Raw genomic sequence first — 21603 nt, 5'->3', positions numbered from 1 at the left:
CAAAAGGGAGCGAGACAGGAAGAGGGAGGAGACCCGGCCTCTGGAGGCCACGCTGGCTCTGAAGCTGCACCAGCACACCTTCCCGAGGGCGTCTGTACCATACGGCTTCACTGACATGACCTAAGGGCGGGGGAAGGAGGTAACATGCCCACAGACCCCCCTGAAAATGCAGAGTCAGTGCTCCGTGCCTCGTGGAGGCCGCCCTTTTCTGAGTCACAGGAGGCTCTCCTGCATTTCCTCTCAGGGGTGATTGTAGATATCTCCAGAAATCGCAGCGTCCCCCAGGGTGCACCTACCCACAGACAGCCGAAGCTGGGGATCCGAACAGGGTGGGATCTGTCTTCTCCTGCCAGAACTGAGGTGGCAGCAAAGGAAAAGTCAGGAATCTGCTTTCTTCCAATAAGAATTATTTTTAATGGTTTAAAAATCAGTCTGTACAAAACCAGCACCACCATTTGGTGCTTCCAGTCCACCGGGGAATTCCAAGGGTCTCTTCCCCCACTATCTCTTTGGCCAGCTGTGCCTGAAACCCCTGCAGAGAGAGACAGTGTGAAAACAGAAGAGTTACTTCTCCCAGTTTGGCTGGAGGTTTGCTCTCAGCCGGTTTACAAAATGCTGCAGACCTCAATGACGCACAACTGGGGAGGCATGGTTCGTTCGGGGCTCCTGGAGAACTGAGCTTGGCAGCAGCATGTCCCTCACACTCCGGCAGTCAACAGGGGGCTGGGGAAGTGCTTTGGGGCCCCATGAGGGTGGCTGTGCTCATCAAGATCTAAAGGCAGATTCCCTCCTCATTAGGCCACACCCTAGGGGTGAGTCCTCTGACTTCAGGCTCTGCCCTGGGGATGAGGGTTTCATGTTTTTAACGAAAATATTTTTAATGACGACCCACATTTACTTCCTGATTTTTTTCCTCTCTCACTCCTCAGAAATGGGAAAATCTGGGAAAACTTCAAGTCTATTTGCTTGGAGGTGACCCCGGGAAGCTATATGGTTGGTTAACAGGCGGTGAGGGACGGGAATCTTGAGTCCTGGGGTGCAGGGACTGTCAGGTGGATGGCACTTGGCAAGGCCCTTCCCTCCTATCTCAGCTGCCCGACCGACAGAGAGGGATCTGGGCAAGAGAGGCTCTCTGAGGCTTTCCAGCTAGGCCCTGTGGGCCCTGTGAGCCCGTATGCCAGCCTCCCCCACATACCTGTCTGACTTTCCGGTTGGAAAGGACATACTTTTGTTTCCCACCAACTGTTTCAGTTTTTTGGGTGCAACGCATTTCTGAAAAGATAAAAAGGCATTTCAGCCGAGGGACAACCTGACCACAGGACACACACGGGAAACAACACAGGAGCCCAGCTGGCCCGTCCAAGACTCCAGCGCCACCAGTGTGACTGGTTGTCTTGCAAATGGACCTTTCTGGGTGCTTCTGAAGGCGAGGCCGTCCGGACGAGCTCCCAAAGGAACAGGAGGGGCTCCACACAGGCCTCAGCCTCCGCATGCCAAACTTGCGGTCACGTTTGGCCCCGCCTGGCAGCAACGCCCACAGGGGCAGATGCAGGCTTGTGTGGGCGCCTGAGGGAGTGTTTGTGGCCTATAGCTGTAATTCCCATGGCAGCTAACAGCAAACACCCCTTCAAACCACACGCCAGCCTTCACAAGCTCTTTAAAAGTTCCTTTTTATTGCTGGAAGAGCTGGTAGGTATTGTCTGTACTTGGGGAGAGATGAGGTGAGGGAAAGGATGTGCAGAGGAAGAGGGTTCCTAGCCAGGCCGTCTTCCCAGCAAAGGGAGAGGGAAAAAAAAGCACCACGAGCAGGCGAGAATTTTCAAGATGATTTTTCTTTTTTTTTTTTTTTTTTAACGGTATCTTGTATCTTGTTTTTCGAATTTGGAATCAAAGCCTGGTTGACATATACGATCCCGTTAGTTTTCCACATCAAGTACATTTCTTACCTTGCTGGGCTGGGTCTGCTGATTTGGATCAAACTGGGAAGAAGGTTTTGGTTTCCTGTCTCCTGGAAGGTGAGAGAAGAGAAATGCCGGTGAGCGTGTCCGTGAGTTAATATACCCAACGGGCTGACCGCGGGGCTGGCGCACGACGTTCAGGAAGGGTGGGCTGTCAGCTCGCCGCCCCCTGCAGGAGGCGGCACTTAGGCTGACATCAATTCATGTGTTGTGTTCCCAGCAGGGGAGGGCAGCCTGAACACCAGGCTCATTTCTCACAGATCTATTCTCAGCTCAGGGGCAGGTGGCTAAAGCACTAGCTCCTCTTACACCAAGGACATCCAGTGTGGTCTGTGTGTGCCTGTCAGGAGGTGCCACTGGCAGTCACTTGGGCCCTGGGGTGACGATCCTGCCCTGTCTTCCCTCTCTTCAAAGGGTTGTGTTGCCAAGGAGGCTGCCCTCCTGTCAGGAGGGGCGCCTGCAGCCCCTCCGAGGCAGATTGGACTCTCACCGGCTAAGGGGCCAGAGAGCAGCCCCCAGGCGTCAGGTTTCTTCGTAAACTCCTTGCCGTGTTTGTGTGTCTGTCTGAGAAAATGTGTTTCTGGGCACGAGCTACTGTGAGGAAAGATGGAGCCGCTATTAGAATGGATGCCATCTTGCGCCACGACCAGCGAGGCCACGGCAAGGTAGCTGCAGCCCAGGAGGGTGGGGGTGGGCGGTGCCTTCCGTCCCCACACCGCAGGTCCCCTGCATGGCTCTCAGAGTGCTTGGGTGAGAGCCGTGTCTTTCTCGGGCCTCATCGGTGCCCAGGTCATGCTTTCTTTCCTCTACGGCTTCCTCCCTCCTAACAGGGCCAGACATTCCTTAAAGGGCACCAGTGCTGGCCTCACCGGCAAAAGCCTTGAAATCCGACTTGCTGTAGTCATAAGGGGTGAAATCCTTTTCTGGCGGATCTGGGTCTTTTGGCTTCTTGGAAGTTTTGAGTCGCTTCTTTTCTTGTTTCTGCTCTGTGGTCCTCGGGTCACTTGTGGTTCGCTCTCTCTTCTTGGCGGCACTTTCCAGCTGTAAGGTGAACACATCGTGGGAAGGACGCATGGGAGTGGATGTGACAGCCAGGCCTGCGAGCCTCCAGGCCTGCTGTGCTGGCACCTACGGGCTTGGGGACAGGGAGAGAAGTGTGGGCGGCTGTGAGTCTGGGCGGGGCTAGCAGCAGGTGGGACACGTTCCTCGGTGGAGAGGGACATCAGGTCGTTTACGAAAGGCACAACAGGCTTGGATATCCATAAGCTTTAGTACCTTGTCTACTACTAGACTCAGGAGTACGGGCTGCTTACCATAAATTCATCACAAAAAATCATGTAAGAGGAATCACAATATAAACGTTTTTGAGGGGAAATGCAGGCACTAATTGACAAGCAAAATGAACTAGAAAGACGTAGAAGCATTTAACTTGAAGCCCAGGACAAGCCCTCCTGCTATCCAGTGAAAATCCTGACCATGACCAGGGGCAGCTCATTTTTCAAAAGAGAAAGCAGAAGGGCCAGCACGTACGGCAGCCTGCTGTCGGACAGACACGGCCTGTTCCGCTGTCGCTTTGTACTCTTCCTTGACCTGGTCCCGAGCAGCTGCAAGAGAGCACGGTCTGTGGAGCTGCTGTCTCCAGCAGCCAAGCCTCCCTCTGCATCTGGCTGCATCGACCGCTGTGGCTGCCACAGCCGGGGCGCCCTCCCTGCCCCTCGTCTCCTGCGCTGGCCCCCCGCCCCTCACGGATGGCCGCCTTGCAGCTCAGGCCCGGATGCTCTTCCTACACTCTGTCTGAAAGCCCACCTGCCCCTCCCCCGAGAACCCAAGCCGCCAGCCGCCAGCCTATGTGATGCCTCTCTGAGGTCTCAGAGGGGCCGCAATCAAAACACGTCAAGGACCAGAACAAAGCCACTTCCCCAACTGGCTCCTCATGCACTCTCACTCTGTTGCTGGCCACCCTGCCTTTCTCGTCGCCCAGGACCAGCCCTTCTGGCACCCACGGCCCCCCTCTTCCTCTTACGTGCCACACACACAGCTCATCATCACGTGCTGTCGGGTCACCCCAGGGTACCCCGGCTCCGGGCCACTTCTCCCCACCCCTGCTACCACGCTGGTCGAGCCAACAGCCCCTCACCTGGCCTCCCACCCTTGCCCTCTTGGCTGGACTCTCCACAGTCTCGGAGTGAGCTTTTCTGGTCAGTGCAGGCCACTGCTCTGCTCAGACCCTCCACAGCTTCCCGGCCCGCTAGGAGCACAAGCCACGTCCTTATATAACGGTCCTGCTCTCCCCGTCAGCCACACTGGCCTCCCAGCCACTCTCTGCTCATGCCCAGTGAGCAACGGCCTGGGGCCTTGGACTCGCTGGGCCACCAGCATGGACCACCCTTCCCCTAGAAGCAGCCAGTCTTTGCTCAATGTCACATTTATCCAACTGCCTTCTCTAAACACCGTAGAGAAGTAGCCACCCCCCCACCCCAGCACTTCCTACCCCTCTCCCTGCCATCGGAAGGAACGTACATTTATGGGTACACTGTCCGCTACCCCCCAGGAAAAGGCACGCTCCACAGGGCAGGGGCTGTGCTTTGTTCTCAGTTGTATCAACACTTTGTTGAACAAACAAAAGGATACATGAGGCCTGTTCTTTGACAGACACCCCGACAGGCTGAGTTACAAGGCAGTGAGGGCTACCTGTTTGCTCTGCTGCCTTCCCCTTGGCAGTTTCTTTAGATTCCTTGTGCACCTGCACCTGGCTTGCCAGCTTCCAGCGGTTGCTGATCTACAATGAAAACAAAACAAAAACACTCCAAAACTCAGCCACCTAGCAATGCTTTATTTTTTTAATGAGGGGATGACGGCCATGCTAACCTAGTCACTACACACATTTTAGTCATGAATTCCAAATCTGATGACACAAAAAATAAAATCTCTCACTGGCTTTATTTATAAAATACTCATCAAGAAGGACAAAGTGCAACTGGATTCCAGGCACGGGGCCGGATGCCTTCCTGTCCGCCATCTCACTCAATCCCTTCCATAATCCCGGGACAAAGGCATCCTCATCACCCCCACTTTGAGATGGGAAACAGGCTGAGAAACTAAATAATTTGGGGGGACACGGTTAGCAAATGGTGGAGCTGGGTTTCAAGGCAGGACTTCTCGAGTCTGGTCTGCTGTTATACGATACCACATCTGCTTGTGGCGTTAGAACATATCTCACCGGTATTAGACAGAAGCACAGTAAGGGATGTGTGGCTGAATGGGCCATAACCCATAGGGGAGTAAGGAAAGAAGCCCAAAAAATCCCCGACTCCTCATTTCTAAAGACAGCAGGCTAACCACTAGCGACAGGGCGGAGGCCCATCAGGCTTTCTGGCCTGACCGTTGCTGCCTAATGAAAGAGCAGGGGGCGGGGGGCGCGGGTGGGCAGAGGGAGCCAAGCCCCTGTCTGATCAGAGCAGGTCCTTCCTGCAGGAAGGAAGAAGGCTTTTAACAATTAACACGCTGGCTCCCAGGAACATCTCATGGGGCTCCAGGGAAGGTGTTTCCTTATGCTTATCCATAATGCTGTTAAAAACAAACAAACAATAGAAGACAGAATTGTTTTAAAATTTAAGCTGTCACCTCTGAGAGCCTTAAAGTAGTATTCACATATAAAAATGCATCAAGCTGAACACCTAACACCTGGGCACTTTACTATGTACAAACTAAACTTCAAGTAAAAACCAAACACAAAGACCAAAGACCTGTTTCTTAAAAGGTCTGCAAAGGCTTCTAAAAATCAGAATAAAGTTCTGGCCCCCTCTCTCTAAAAACAATGCTTATATATACTTATATATAAAGCATTTTTTGTATTCATCTTCAGGGGGCTCAAGATAGGCTTAAGACAAAAACCTCGTTCAGATCATTAAGAAGCCCCCTTTTCTTAGAAAGTCACTCCTGGAAAGGGTGACAAATCCACTTACTTCGTAGATTTTTGACGATGGATCAAACTTTGCTGCCTGAGAAATGTGAGCGCGGTGTTCGAGTGAAGGCAGGAACTGGAGGGATGGAAGGAAACGGTTGTTTAACTGTGCTCAGGACCTGCACGGGGGTTTTCTGGTGGGGTTCATTGTGGGAGGCCTAATTCAGAGCGTCCACCTGGCCACAGCTCACTGGCACTTGAGCGAGGCGTTCTTGCTGGTTTCACCTGAGAAGACCCCAACTCTGTCTCCACCCAGACACCAGGGACAGCGGACACATGCTGGGTTCAGAGACTCCCTCTCTCCAAAGACTGTCAGCTACTTTTCTGGGCAAGAGGCCCCTACGAGCTGCAGAAAGCTCTGCCTATTCTGTTAGCCCTGAACACACACAATGCTTACTTACCATCTTAAATGGATTTTCGAAGGACTCCATTATGTTCTGGGCTTTCTTCTGTGCAACTGTTAATGGGCTCTTTCTACTTTCTTCGGCACTAGGTTCCTGCAGGGACAGAAAGTGAGCAACTTATCCCATAAACATTCTATGGCATTACGATGCAAGCAACGGAATAATCTTGGGTGGCTCAGTCGTTATGCGTCTGCCTTCGGCTCAGCTCGTGATCCCAGGGTCCTGGGATCGAGCCCCACATCGGGCTCCCTGCTCAGCGGGGAGTCTGCTTCTCCCTCCACCTGCCGCTCCCCCTGCTCGCATTCTCACTCTGACACATAAATAAAATCTTTAAAAAAAAAAAAGTAAGAATACCAGCTAACTTTTAGGTCTCTCACATGTACGAGGCAGTCACAGCCTGTGATATAGCACAGGAGAGCGTTGTAACACACATTTATTGAACCAATGAGTTCTCACTGTGTCCTTACAACTTACGAGGTATGTGGTATTATTCTCACCATCTTACAGATGAGGAAACTGAGGCACAGAGCGGTTAAGTCTTCCAGAGCCTGACAGTGAACAGGGGCAGAATGAGGACTGACTCCCAGGTCCGTCTCGCTCTAGAATGTGAGGTTGTAACCAGACACTTACAAATCAAGAATTATAAACTGTTGTGGGCAATCAGTACAATTAAGCGACAAGGTGCTGCTTCCGACTGAGTTCAGAATGTCTGCTATCCTTCTGCTTCCTCCATGGTGACAGTCCTGCCACACAGAGCACGGGGACGCCACTGCCTCCGTTAAGACGAAGCACGGCACTTCCGGGCTCACGTGGCCCAAAGTTCATGCTCCTATTTTTAGCTGCCTGTTCACCGTGATGGCTCAATTAAGCTCCCAGACTTCTCCGCTCACAAATTACTGAAGCAAGACCCAATCTAAATTTGTGACGATGTGAAAAAGAACGTTAACTCGGGGCACCTGGGTGGCTCAGTCAGTTAATCGTCTACCCTCGGCTCAGGTCATGATCCCAGCGTCCTGGGATCGAGCCCTGCTTCGGGCTCCCTGCTCAGCGGGAAGCCTGCTTCTCCCTTCCACTCTGTTTGTGTTCCCTCTCTCGCTGTGTCTCTGTCAAATAAATAAAATCTTTAAAAAAAAAAAAAGGTTAACTCCCAGGAAGTACATTTTACAGGTGGCACTGCGCCTTCCTGGCTTTGGGCCCACACTCTGGCGTGACGGACTGGCTGTGACCCGTGATCCTGGAAGCTCTGGGCGCACCCAGCTGATTCCCACGTGACACCTGCTAAGCTGGAGATGCGTCTTTATCCAAGCGGATCGTATGCCTCTTTCTCTTTCTTTCCAGAAATTATGATTTTTCCTTTACCACATCTATTGTTTGCACTATTCAGAGTTTTCTCTGTGTATTTTCCTTTCATGCTGGCCATTTCAGCGCCTACCCTTCTTGACCAACAACTGCACCCTTGTCCTGCTTTTGCAAAGAGCCTGTAGTTCAAGCCCGGGGAAGAAATGAGACACCTGCTGGGTAGGACAGACCAGGATAAGCTCTGTCACAACTCAATGCATAGTCCAAGAATACAGCTGGGTCCCCGCTGGCCACACGTGGTCCCGGACTGGCCAGAGTCACTGCCTGCCACGACTCAGCCCCTCTTTGGGATGTGAAACAAATTCCTACCCATGTACTAGTGCCTTCCTATCTCGCTCATCACTTTCCCTAATCAGCCACAGTGTAGAGAAATGCTCTTCAAAGCCTCCTCTTTTCCAGCCTGAGCACATGCAGATGGTGCTGGCGCATGTCGCAGAGGGATACCGTCCCTACGGATGAGCTGAGCACTCAGCCCGCCACTTCTGGGAGTCGGGATGGGCTGCGCCTCCCCTGCAGATGGAGGGGGTAAGGTCCTGCTTCTCAATCACCGTGGTGCACACCGTCCTCCCTGCTAGGCACTAGTGAGTGTCCAGATGTCAAGCCTTCCTCGGGGATGTCTCTGCACGGCTTCCGAGAGAATCCCCCACCCACCTCTCACGGACTGGCTTGCAGATCTGTCTCCACGCCTGTCCCCATGGCTGCTGGGTTTTACTTCTGGCATTAGTCTCCAAAGTCGATGCAGCACTCCAGGCAGACAGCCTGTTTGATAAACCCAGTAACTCCTTATGGGTCTACGCACCACCCGCCCAGCGTTTCCTAGCACTCACGTTAAATAGCGTGATGACAGCAGTGGCAATAAGGCATCTGGTATCTGGCAGGGCTTCTTCTTCTCTTTGGTCGGGGAAGAGGCTTGCTTGTTTCTGCACCGGCACAGGCCCTAAGGGGATGGAAGTCAGGTCAAAGCCTTGTGGAGAGTGTGCAAGCCAGTTTCCAGAACGTTCCAGAGACCTCTACATTACCATTGTTTGGGATGACAGGGTAGCCATCTGAAGAGGCGTGGGAGCAGTCATGGGGTCCAAAAAGCACATTCTCCAATCTCTGCAGCAGAAAGAAATCAACAGGCCTCAGGAAGGATTTGCAAGCATGCGGTAGCTTTCTGCCGCAGCGCCGGGGGCTGCCTCTGACAGGGAGGTGTCTTCTGCACCGGCTCTGACTGGTGTCCTCCCCCAGATAAGAGACGTCAGATACAGCACTCTACCTCAGGACCAGGCAGCGGGCCGCTCTTCTTCACGCTGGTTGCAACTTCAGACTGAGGAGGAAAAATAAAGAGCTTCTGAGGAAAGGTGCCTAAACTCGGTGACCGCACGTGTTTCCCTCAGCACAGACTGGGTCCCTTCACTAGATGTGTTCTACAAGAGCCCAGAGATGTTCTTTTGTCCTTCATCCCTTACAGTGCCTAGCACTACAATCACATAGTGCTCAATAATTCCTTGTTGAATGAAAGAATGAAACCCTTTATCACGATAAGGCACAGTGGAGAAGACTTCTAAGAGCTTAAAGAGATCATCCTCTAGAAACCAGGGTTTCTCTTTCTACTTGGCCAAACTGTAGAACTAACAAAAGATTTTATTTTTTTCCAAAGATTTTATTGATTTGAGAGAGAGAGAGTGAAAGAGCATGAGGTGGGGGAAGGTCAGAGGGAGAAGCAGACACCCCACAGAGCAGGGAGCCTGATGCCGGACTCGATCCCGGGACTGCAGGATCGTGACCTGAGCCGAAGGCAGTCACTTAACCAACTGAGCCACCCAGGCACCCCAAAAGATTCTTTTTAAAGAAATTTTAACATGAAGACTGAAAATGTGTCTATCCTCAGTCTCTTCTTTATCAACCTAAAGGAACTGATTTTACATCTTTCTGGATCCATAATCTTTCAAAAAATTGCAATATGATTTACCATATACCGATACTACTAGTGAGGCAAAGCAAAAACTCTCCCCCCAAATTGAAATTCAAATTCAAATTGAACTGGGTGGCTCAGTCAGTTAAGCACCCGACTCCTGATTTCAGCTCAGGTCATGGTCTCAGGGTCTTGAGATCAAGCCCCACGTTGGACTCCATGCTCAGCGCAGAGTTTGCTTGAGATTCTTTTTCCGTCTCCCTCTGCCCCTCTCCCCTGATGGCGTGCACCCATGCGTCCTCTAATATAAAAAATAAGTAAGTGAAATCTTTAAAAAAAAAGAGGAGCTTTAGCTTTTGATAATCATAAAGAAGACATGTTGGGGCACACGGGTGGCTCAGTGGGTTAAGCGTTTGCCTTCAGCTCAGGTCATGATCTCAGGGTCCTGGGATTGAGCCCTGAGTTGGGCTCCCTGCTCAGTGGGGAGTCTTGCTTCTCCTTCTCCCTTTGCCCCTCCCCCATCTCCATCTAATAAATAAATAAATAAAATCTTAAAAAAAGGGGCGCCTGGGTGGCTCAGTTGTTAAGTGTCTGCCTTCGGCTCAGGTCATGATCCCAGGGTCCTGGGATCGAGTCCCGCAGCGAGCTCCCTGCTTGGCGAGAAGCCTGCTTCTCCCTCTCCCACTCCCCCTGCTTGTGTTCCCTCTCTCGCTGTCTGTCAGACAAATAAAATCTTAAAAAAAAAAAAAAAGACCTGTCTACTGGCTTTCCTAACCCCTATTATTTTCTTGGGATTTTTAGAATGGAGACCAGACCGTGTACGGAGGAGACCACAGGTGCCAGCAGACAGAGGGGTCTGCTGAGCTGGAACCTTTAGCAGCAAAGCTTCTTACCTTGAGCAGGGGCATCTCCCGAGCCTGCTGGATTAAGAGATGCATCTCATTGATCTGCTGCCGTACAAGAGGTGGTACAGGGTTACAGCAAGCTATGATGCCCTGAGGTTCCCTGAAGACAAGAAAAAACACAACTCATCACTTAGGGACACAGCCCTCCCCACCGAGGCCTGCAGACGAGAACAGGGAGCTACCACTAAGGTGAAGACCTGGGAAACACATTCCCAGCAGGGCAGTCTGGGCCAGCTGCATCTACGCGTGTTCTTTGTGGCACCAACCTTTGAGCAGGCACCTTTCTTGCACTCGCCTCCAGCTCACCGGGAGAGCTGGGGAGGAGCCCCACAGCTTTGCTGAGCCACAGTACTGCAACAGGCTCAATGGAAGATAATGAAATTTGATTCTTTGCTTATTTTTCAATTAACATCAGAAAGCGTTCAAAATCATCAGGTGCCTTGGTTTGGAACAAATTACAGCTGCGAAACTCTGACACACTTTCCTCCCTTTCAAGTGGATGCTGGAGGCTCGGCCTTACACTGGATCTCATCTGCGGCATAACCGCTGAAATGACTGCAACCCAGAAAGTTAAGTCCCTACAGGGCGGCCCGGGGGCAGCCAGTCTGAATTCCCTGGGCTTGTGAACTTCCTTAGAGCACAGTCTCTGAGTCAACAGCCTTGAGGCAATAACTATCAGAGAAGCTGATTCTGAAGGATAAAATTTCTCTATTGAGAATGGCAGGACATCGTTATCAGTTCTCAGACTCACTTGGGCAGTTCTTCAGCTATCTTCAGCATCATGTGGTTTGGCAGTACATATCTGGAACAAAACACACGGTACGATCACACTACATTCAGCCAGCCAGCCCCGTTAAAGGCTACAACTTGGGGGAAAACATAACCAACTTCCATGGTGAAAAGAAAAAAGGCCATTATTTCCTCGTTACCCGAGTTGCTCGGTCTAGAAAGCAGATATTGAAAGGATGTCTAATCCCTTACCCATAACTTTCATCTTCCCTACGAGCTGTTTTATCCCTCCAAGCGAACAGCAGCTGAAAGGCTGTCAGCTGCTGTGTGTTGAGATGCTTTTTCTGCTTCCTGTACAGTTCAAGGTAGGACTCGTCTGTGAAGATGGGCTTGACGAATTTCTGCAAAATATGACAGAACAGTCACGATCAGTGGGGATCAGAATGGTGCCCTGGGCTCTTCAGAACACTTGGCTCTTTTCAGAAGTGTAAGGAACAAAGCGAAGAACCAGGACCCAGGCAGAGAAAGAGGCTGTACCTTGAGGCAGATGTCCCTGCCGCGTTGCCACACCACCTGCAGTTGCACAGGCTGCTCGTTGCCTCGCTCCCACAGCTCCAGCCTCATTTTATCATAAATGTAAAGCAGGTAATGGGTGTCATCCCGGGCGTAGTTGAGCATTTCCTCGGGCAGAGGTCTAGAATTGCAAGGGAAGAAATTATTTTGCTGCTCACCCCTAGGAGCAGCAACGTCATCTATCAGCTCTGTGTGCACAGACTTTGGATCCCTTTGATATCATAGCCAATACTGTAGTTACATCAACAGTCCCTCCGTCTCTTGTTTTCACAGCTGGGGGGAAAGGGCAGCAGGGTCACAGTGCGGTTGAAAAAAGAGGCCCTGCCATCCTGAGTTTGAGCCTTAGCTCCGCACCCCTGTCCTTGGACAAGTCTCTTAAGCTCACTTTCCTCACCTGTGAAATGAAAGGCGGCACCTCACAGGCTGCTGTGGGGACCACCCAGCACAACACCCCAGAAGCTCTTAGCTCAGTGCCTGGCACATGACAATGGCTAAATGACAGGGAGTGGCTTTTAGACTTCGTCAATTTTCATCTTCTATTCGGGCTTTATCAGATTCTCTAGAAATTCTGCCCTGCAGAAGTGGAGGAAAGCTTCTGGAGCCACTGGAGTGGCTTCTTCAGACAATAGCTGCTACCTCAGGGAGGAAGCCGGCCACCCGACAGTGATCGAGCGGAGCCCAGACTCCAGAAAGTGTGGCAGGACCCCACCACGCTCTTAGGCTACAGTACACATGCATGGTAAGGTGCAATCACTTATGTACCTCAGAATTCTCTCGAACCTCTGGGAGATCACCTGACACACACACACACCCCTCATTACTAGGGAGATCCGAGTTTCAAGTGAGACACAGGCAGGGCCACAGATCCTGACACGGCACACCTCTTCCAACTACTCTCTCCGTGAAGTGTGAGTGCCTAACACACACTCCACGTGGTCACCCTAAAATTTCCGGTTGTGCTTCTGCTGCTGCCAACAGCTGGAGGAGACACCAACGCCAGTAAAGCCAAGGTTCCACTACCGTCACAGCCTGCGCTGGCTGTGTGTGGCTGAGAGGCTCAGGTGCACCCACGCTTCCTGCTGCCATCCACACGTCCTTGTCGAGCACAAACCGTATTCTCCAGTCGGCCAGCTGATACTGCTTGTTCGATTCCACACTGCAGTAGAGTTTCAGGAGGTGGTCCAGGGAGTGCCGGCCCAGGTTAAGGAGGCGTGCTGCCTGATGGGTATCAAACATGTTCACTACGTACAAGCCGAAGTCTTTCTGTAGCCATTCGATGTCTGAGTCAGCACCGTGGAAGACCTGAAAACAAAAGCAGAGTAATGCAGCACAATGCGTACAAGGCCACTAGCGCTCTGAAATAAACTCGGCCTCTGGGTCAGTACAACACTGGAATTAGAAGCCAGAAGGAAGACTGAGATGGGTTCAGTTTTAAAAGCTTCTTTTAATTTGGACCAACGGCCTTCCACACTCATAACTGCACACACTCTTATTAGAGTCTGAAACTGCTCCCAGCCAGTGATTCAAAGCAAGCAGCCCTACTAGCTTCAAGGATAGTCATTAATTGCAAAGGATCCTGATGGCACGAGCTCGCCGCAGTCATCATTAACATGATGGAACATTTCTCCGGGTGGTAACAAGCTACAGCTTAAGCTGTTCTAACTGGGGCTTAGAAACAAACGCAGTTTAGCGTGTGGGGCCAGAATGTAGGAAATTACAATTATTTCTGTCAACTTCACCAGGTCTATGTTAAAACGATGAAATCGTAAAGTGAACAGCACTTAAATCCTAGGCTTACATGCAAGAGCTACAAGACCTGGCTGACCTTAACGATGGCAGGGTCTGTGAGGCTCTCATTGAGAATGTACATGTCACTTCGAAGCTCCAGCGTGTCCACGATGAAGTCTTCTGTTCGGGTGGAGATTTGCATCAGGCAGGTCAGCCCCAGGAAGCTCCGGTACGAGTGGTGCTAAAACCCAGAAAGAGGGGAGAACAGGGAAAAATGATCACACCAGGCTTTCCTTTCTTGATTTTGGGAGGGCAGCTATAAAAACAAAGTTATACGATGGATCAGTTTTTGCCAAAAAACCCCAGATTTGTTAGTCTTTATTTTGTACTCCTCAGGTAGGGAGTGAACTCCTAGAAGATGTAAAATTTCACTCCACGTCATTCACAACTTACCTCTAAGTCCACCGCGAATTCTTGACAAGTCAAGAGCTTTTCATTGAGCTCCACCAGCTCGTCCAGGGAAGACACAAAATGGCAGGGGGTCTCCCCCACCGGCCTATATAACTGGGGCACGAAAGCACAGGTAGAAAGAGCAAGGAATATTATGAATCATCCTTTACTAAAGCACAAAATGAATTAGGAGTTCAAGAAATGACCCCAAGTTGCAACCTTTAAGGATATTTAAGGAAAGCCAAAATTGCACTGATTTGATTCATCCATAAACTAAGTTTGGGTGCTAACCTGGGGTTGTGGCTTTTGAAGGACTGAATCTGGTGGAGTGAAGTGATCTAGTTCATATTGATAAGGATGTGCAAACCTGAATAAATGAAACAAAAAGAAAAATCCTTTTGACGAATTCCGTGATTCAAGGAAAAACAACTGCTTTAGTCCAGTTTGTAAAAACAAATGAGAAGAGGCCATTATGAAAATATTTTCTCGCTATCAAAACTACCATTCTTTAAATGATAATTAAAGGGTATCAAAAAACAAAACAAAACAATACATCAAGTCAAACTGGTTCCCCCTTACGATGTGATCGTTAAAAATGTACTCATCTATAAGGATCTGAGCTCTTATTTCAAAACACTGCATGGCTGCCATTGTGGACGATACAAAAACATACAATGTGCAATTCCTTGTGGTCAGGAAAACAAACCTGTGGGGTGAGGGAGGACGGGACCAATATTGCAGTTGGTCAGATGCCGACTGCTGTATTTTGTATTCCTCTATCCTCTACTTGCATAAAAATCCTAAGTCTGGAAGTTCCTTGAGGGCAGGGCCTCTCATCACCTCTGCTTCTTTAGCACTTGGCCTGTGGCCTCTCAGTGCAGAGCTGGGCCTGAAGGAATGCTGCTCAGGCAGACTCTGGCTACACGTGACAAAAAGACCAACACCAGCCAAGTTCTTACCACCCTTTTCCTTCATGCAAGGTCCATTTGTCTATTTTAAGCCTTTTCCTTGCTGAATGTATTAGGGGGCCCCTACCTCACTGTTTGAGTCCCCACCCACTAAGAAAGGCAGAACGGCAGGGACGAAGGACAGTTTTAAGAAAACTTGGGGTTTCAGGTTCTGGTTGTGTGGGAAGGCAGCATCAGCATCCCTTGTTCTGTCTTCATATCTGGACAAAGAGGGCGAGAGCAACTGCTCCACCTCGGGGCTGCCGTGAGGGTTACCCAAGACGCCACTTGGGCAGGCCCTCTGTGAACACAAACAGGAGGTTTTACCAAAAAGATCCACATTAGGATAAAGATAGCAATCACCCATTCCTCACATTCTTTGTTTACATTGATGTATCTTACAAAAGTGAAATTGAGGGAGAATGTAGAAAGTTCTGACAAATACTTACATGTCCTGCTCCACCTGCTGGGTTCTCTGCTGATGGATGAAATCCGCCAGGGCAGGGGGCACATCCAGGTCCTCCGGACGATCCTGAGGGCGCTCCCTCCTTTCTTTAGAGAGTGCTGGAGACCCAAGCAGTGACAACACCACCATCACAAAAGAGGTGAACACATTCACATCTTGTCTAGTTACGGAGCAGAGCGGGTAAGTGGCTCCTTTTGAAGAAAGGAAGGTGGGAGGGAGACGTTTTCCCCTTTACTAAGGCAGAGTTCGCATGCCTTACCCTGAGGGAGGGGTTTCTGAGCATTGGGCTTGATGAAGATCTTGGGAAGAAATGGAGTGTTGGAGTTGTCGATCTTTTCTCGGAATTTAAGCTGAGGCCGGACGATGTTTTTTGCATGAAGCAACCGGAAAGTTTCAGATTTTGTTTTTTTGCTATATTCTCCTGCCTATGATAACAAATACAAACAATTTATAACACAGCAACTCGATAAACTAGAGAAGTAAATTCCAAAAAAAAAAAAAAAAAAGAGTAAATTCCCATTTGTGTCTTCCGAGGGCATTCATTTAAGAACCTGTGTGTGTGAGGTTGCAGGGGGGGCAAAGGAGACAAGAGGTAATTAGGTTGTGCCTGTTTGTGAAAACAAGTTAGGCAGCGGCCAGTTCTGTGTCCAATAAATCAGAACGGAAATGCAGAACAGAACCAGCAAAGGCCCTATTATAAAGCTGACACTTGAAGCTCTAGTCGATCGGCAAAGCAGCAAGCCCTCACCTTACGGTTCCAGCTGGACACTATTGTTTTGGGAACCTGCAATCCTGCTGGGAGGACAGGCTGTTGATTCTTATTCACACCTGATGCTTCATCCAGTAAAATACCCTAAGGGCAGAGGACATAATAGTTTAGCATTTCCTTTCAGGGTTAACAAGTTAATTACCTAAAATTCTTAAGAAATAGATGCAGAGAGTTACATGTGAGGACATATATACACAAGAGAGTCATCCCAAGTAATTAATGCATTATTTGCTCAAAGACAGGGCGGTAACTGGCCACTCCCCACCCTCGATCAACTCCTTTTACAGCTCTCAGTTGGGCTGGAAATTAAAAAACGATTTAACAGCATGATGTGGCCCACCAAGAATTAAAAAGACCCTAGATTGTAGCTATTAAACACAGAAGGATGGTACTCTGAGAATGAAGGGCGTTCTGATCTCTGTCCCATTGAGGCAGATGTGCAGGATCAGTTTGGGAATCTAGGTGACAAAGAGTAGCATGGCAGGACTTGAAATCATAAAAGATGAGAAACTGCTGAAAGACCTGTGGGCATTTAGATTATGGAAGAGATGACTTCACGGGACAGGAGAGCGTGATTTAAACATCTGCAGGACTGTCACATGGTTGAGGGTTAGCTTTGTTTTGGATGATCTCTATGTATTTCTATAAATAACATTGTGCTGTGGAATTAGGTCTAAGTAGACAGTAAGCTAGATCATATGATGCACATCTCCTTCCAATCATGCGAGTCAGGCTGTTTAGCCGATTACAGATAATAGTTTAAAAAAAAAAAAAAGACTAAATTTTGGCTGGGCTCTGTACCCAGAGGCCTCTTCTCTTGCAATACAAACGGGATTTGCAAATCTGGAACACAGATTTGTAATAGACCTCCACTGAGCGGGGATAGGTTGAAATAATATATTTGAAGACTATGTTATCTTTGGGAAAAAGAAGCCAACTATCAGAAAGGGAATGTTGTTGGAACAAGAAGCCCTAAACTTTTCATTTCCTTGGATGCTGGAGTTTCTTTCCATATTTTAATAATAAAAAAGTTCATTTGTTATCTTTTTTTTAAAAAAGATTTTATTTTTCAGTAATCTCTATGCCCAATGTGGGGCTTGAACTCACAACCCCGAGAACAAGTGTCACCTGCTCTTCCGACAGAGCTGGCCAGGAGCCCACATTTGTTAATTATCTTAAGAGTAAGCTGATGGGGCGGCGCCTGAGTGGCTCAGTCAGTTAAGCATCTGCCTTCAGCTTAGCTCATGATCCTGGGGTCCTGGGATTGAGCCCTGAGTCGGGTTCCCTGCTCAGCGGGGAGTCTGCTTCTCCCTCTGCTGCTTCCCCTGCTTGTACTCTCTCGCTCTGTCAAATTAAAAAGAAAAAAAAAATCTACAAAAAAAAAGTAAGGTGAAACACTCACCACTCTTTCCAGAATGACATCATTGGTATCAACTAGTAAATCAAACTTGTCCTCCAACTCGGTCACTTTACTTCGGTCCTTAATGTTGCTTCGACACCCATGGTACTGCATTACCCTACTCATGCTAGGAAGGACAGGAAAACCAAGGTTACTTTGTATGCTTCTATTCATTTGTTCCCAACCTGGGAGAAAGCTTGAAAGGCGTGGCTCAGACTGTTCCCAATATATAATATATTTTTTTAAGATTTTATTTGTTTTAGAGAGAGACACAGAGAAAGAGAGAGAGAGAGAGCACGTGCGTGAAATCAGGGGGAGGATTAGAGGAGGAGGGAGAGAGAATCTGAAGCAGATTCCTCACTGATCACAGAGCATGACGCAGGGCTCCAGCTCATGACTGAGAGATCATGACCTAAGCTGAAACCAAGAGTTGCAGGCTTAACTGACTGAGCCACCCAGGTGCAACCCCCTCCAATACTTTTTGACCAAACTAGTAAAACTTGCACCTTTATAGCAGCAACACTGCTATTCGTGTGGTCTTGGGCAATTCCCTAAATCTAAGACTCCCTTTCCTCATCTGTTAATTGAAGGGCTGGAAGAAATTACCTCAAAGTTTCCTTTAAATTCTAAAAAATATATCATACAATGTAAATTATATACTTTGCACTCATTGTTTTATCATGAAATCTAAAACATGCTCTAACTCTGTCATGCAACAGTTAAACGAAATCACTGTTTGTGTACTGTCCTCATACACTTATTAGAAAGGTAATACTCACGGCTCTGCAAACTGTGTGAGAGAATCTTGGATGTAGGCTTTCAAGTCCCGTGTTAATTCAGAAAGATTCACTGTCTACATATAGGTGCAAAAGTCAATATATTTTTTAAAAGTTAAACTCAAAATTTACCGGGTGCCTGGGTGGCTCAGTTGGTTGGGCGGCTGCCTTCGGCTCAGGTCATGATCCTGGAGTCCCGGGATCGAGTCCCACATCGGGCTCCCTGCTCAGCAGGGAGTCTGCTTCTCCCTCTGACCTTCTTCCCTCTCATGCTCTCTCTCTACCATTCTCTCTCTCTCAATAAATAAATAAAAATCTTTAAAAATAACTCAAAATTTACCAAATAACATTACCCTAATCAAAATCTATTGACTCATTTTTTAAAGCTTTTATACATTTTTTAAAGTAATCTCTACACTCAGCATGGGGTTAGAACTCACAACCCCAAGGTCAAGAATCGCATGCTCTACCAACTAAGCCAGACAGGCATCCCCACTGTCTCATTTTTATATTTTATAGCTCTTCCTTTTTTTTTTTTTAAGATTCATTTATTTATTTGAGAGAGACAGAGAGAGAGAAAGAGAAGCAGAGCGAGGAGCCCGACTCAGGTCTCAATCTCATAACCCCGAGATCATGACCTGAGCCGAATCAAGAGTCAGATGTTTAACCGATTGAGCCACCCAGGTACCCCATAGCTCTTTATAGCACAGAAAAATATGGTTAAGAAAAAACTAATTTCAGGAAAGACTACCCATTTCTCTATATTTATTCCTCTCAACATGAGAAAATCATATATAGTACTTACCACTGAAGCAATCTGTCTCCCTGTGTTTCACAAAATGCCTGGAAGCCAGGAAAACTTCGGTAGAAATCATACTCATCGCCAAACTGTGGTAGGCCCCCAGATGCCTTGGTGACTGCCACCACTGACCCAAGAGCAAACTGTCAAAACCCAGAAAAACAAGCATGTTTTAAACATGGATCCCCATTCATTCAGCAACTCACTTTTCTCAAGATCTATTATATATAGTACATCGTGCTAGATGATGAATTTTACACATTCAACAAATACTCATTTAGTGCTGATTTTACCCCAGGCTCTGAGGATACAATAGTGAACATGGAACCAAGTTTTAGAGCTTACATTCTTGGGAGAGTGGGGAGAGAAATAACTAATTACATATAAGACAAATATTCAAAATGGCCTAAGTTTGAATCTTGGCTCTGCTACCTATTAACTGTGATCTTGGGTAAGTTATTTATCTGGACCTTAGCCTCCTCCTCTGAAAAATAGGCATAACAACAGTGACCACCCCGTAGAGTTGTTGTGAGGATTAAATGAGCCAAGAAAAATCACACTGGGTAGTGCCTGGTAGGCACATAAGTTCTATTATTATTACTATTTAAATTCAGGTCCATGAGCTTTCTACAGGAATTTATTTTTGTGTTTTCATTTAGGCAAGCATCTAAAACATAAGACTACTCTAGATCCTTTGCTGACCAAATTATAACGGCCACTGCCCACAACTGGACTTGTGTTTTGTGTTTCAGTTAGTGCCAAGTAGTTCTCTAATTGTTGTGGGGTAATAAGAAAAAATCTGAAGTGGTTGTCATAAAGAAATGATGGTGGGTTGTGTGAAGGCCAAATGACATCACTGAGAGTTGTGTAATGAATGTTTTCCAGGGGGAGAAGAGAGAGAAAGGAGGTGGGAACTTGCGTCCTGGTGGGACACATGGTAGCTGGTGAACATGAATGCCACCAATTCAGGACCATGGCTAGTGGTCCAGGAACTATCAGAACCAAACAAATGAATGATGACATCTCCTAAGGATCCACCTAACCCAGTGGAATTTGGGGGAATACACAGTGCTAACTTACAAATTATTTTAGTTTCCTGGTTTTGTAAGAGGTATGCATGAGATGTTTAAACCTAGTTTTGTTTATTCGTATACAAAGCATTACACAAATAATCCTCTGTGTTCCTTCGAGGCGGCAATGGTACACGTTCTAAGGCACCTAGAGGAGACCAGCTCGGTGGCCGCTGTAACAGGTGACATTAAAACCAGCGTCTGGGATTATGCAGGACCGCACCACAGACGAGGAAAAGGGGACCATCTTGGCCGCGGAAGGGGAGGGCGCCGACCGGTGTGGCCTACAGCCCTCCGGAGAGTTGATTAGCTGGCTCAAGCCTGGGCCGAGACGAGGTCACGAGGGCTGGGGGCATCAGGGTGACAAGGAAGCCCTTCCCACGACGCGGACTCGGCTCTCCACACTCTACACATTTGCATGGGTTCAAATGTGAGAACAAGGGCCCTGGGAAGCGGGGCGTCCCTCAGTGTCCGCGTGCGATCTCCGCCCCGGAAAGTAAGTGAGAGACTGTGCCCGGCGCGGGCAGCCGCCCCTGGACTCCAGCCCCGGGCTCCGCAGCGGCGCGCGCGCGGCCGGCTGGGCGGCCGCGGACAGGGCCCGGGCCCGCTTCCGGCCGACCGCGGGCGGCTCACGGTGTCCCCGGAGGCCCCGCGAACTCACCTTTACGAAGCTGTCTGCGTCCGGGAAGCCCGGCAGCACCATCTCCCCGTCGGGCTTGGCCGCGCTCGTGGCAGTCGGGGCCTTGGGCTCTCGGGGACTGGGAGGCGCCATTTTTCCCGGCCCGCACGGCTCTTCTCGCGAGAGTGCCTCAGGCCGACGCGACGTGTGCCCAGCGCGCATGTGCAAAGTTCGTCTGCTCTGGGGATGAGCTGGCGGCGAGTAAGATTTGGTTATCCATGAGCCCCAGCCCCAGCCGCGGCCCCACCCCCACCCCCCCACCCCCCCCCCCCACTCCCACCCCCCACCCCCGGGAAGTTTACATTTTCTCTTTAACCTCACATTTTATCATCTGGATAACCTTGTGATTTACGGTGGGACCCGCGGGGCCCAGGTAATCTCATATTTAAGGCCAGCCTCTCCCAACCTCGTCTGGTGCCCGCCTCACCCGCTTGATGGGGGCTCCTGCAATGATGCCCTCTCTCTGACATCGTCTATCTTCTTCCTCGCCACTGGTTCATTCCTAACGGCCTACACGTATGCTGGCATCGCTGCCAACCACACAGACACAAAACATCACCGCACACCTCCTTCCAGCCCCTTATAGGCAAACTACTGGAGAAGGCTCCACGTGCCCCACAAGCTCATGAGCTCTCTCGAACCCCTCCAGTGAGACGTTCCTGTCCGTCTATACCGCTGGAAACACTCTTGCTGAGGCACCTATTGGGAACTCACACATTTGTGAAATGAAT

At 49.2% G+C, this 21603-nt stretch overlaps 1 protein-coding gene across 2 annotated transcripts; it reads right to left on the bottom strand.

Moving 5' to 3' along the window:
• Positions 1-390: 390 nt before the first annotated feature.
• EXOSC10 (exosome component 10) lies at positions 391-20989 on the bottom strand. Of its 2 annotated transcripts, XM_028108390.2 has the most exons (25): positions 20855-20989; positions 19130-19266; positions 17552-17675; positions 16129-16233; positions 15640-15805; positions 15364-15478; positions 14259-14334; positions 13971-14081; positions 13615-13758; positions 12901-13091; positions 11754-11910; positions 11469-11617; positions 11239-11289; positions 10476-10587; positions 8944-8994; positions 8705-8783; positions 8513-8622; positions 6324-6419; positions 5924-5998; positions 4650-4737; positions 3489-3562; positions 2828-2999; positions 1947-2008; positions 1196-1272; positions 391-532 (listed from the first exon to the last, which is right to left on the bottom strand). In XM_028108390.2, exons 1-25 carry the CDS (start codon positions 20963-20965, stop codon positions 502-504), a joined length of 2664 nt encoding a protein of 887 aa, XP_027964191.1. In that variant the 5' UTR covers positions 20966-20989; the 3' UTR covers positions 391-501. The 2 variants fall into 2 exon arrangements, with proteins under 2 accessions (XP_027964191.1, XP_027964192.1); XM_028108391.2 differs by lacking the exons at positions 391-532; positions 1196-1272; positions 1947-2008; ... (1 more) ...; positions 3489-3562; positions 4650-4737 and adding an exon at positions 4744-5525.
• Between the last annotated feature and the right edge of the window lie 614 nt (positions 20990-21603).

The sequence above is a fragment of the Eumetopias jubatus genome, unplaced genomic scaffold, assembly GCF_037043125.1.
Source record: "Eumetopias jubatus isolate StellerSeaLion01/CBP00866 unplaced genomic scaffold, mEumJub1_p1.0 scaffold_4, whole genome shotgun sequence".
Classification (NCBI taxonomy): Eukaryota; Metazoa; Chordata; class Mammalia; order Carnivora; family Otariidae; genus Eumetopias; species Eumetopias jubatus.
The sequence above is the reverse complement of the archived record's forward strand: the minus strand, read 5'-3'. Positions and strand labels throughout refer to the sequence as shown.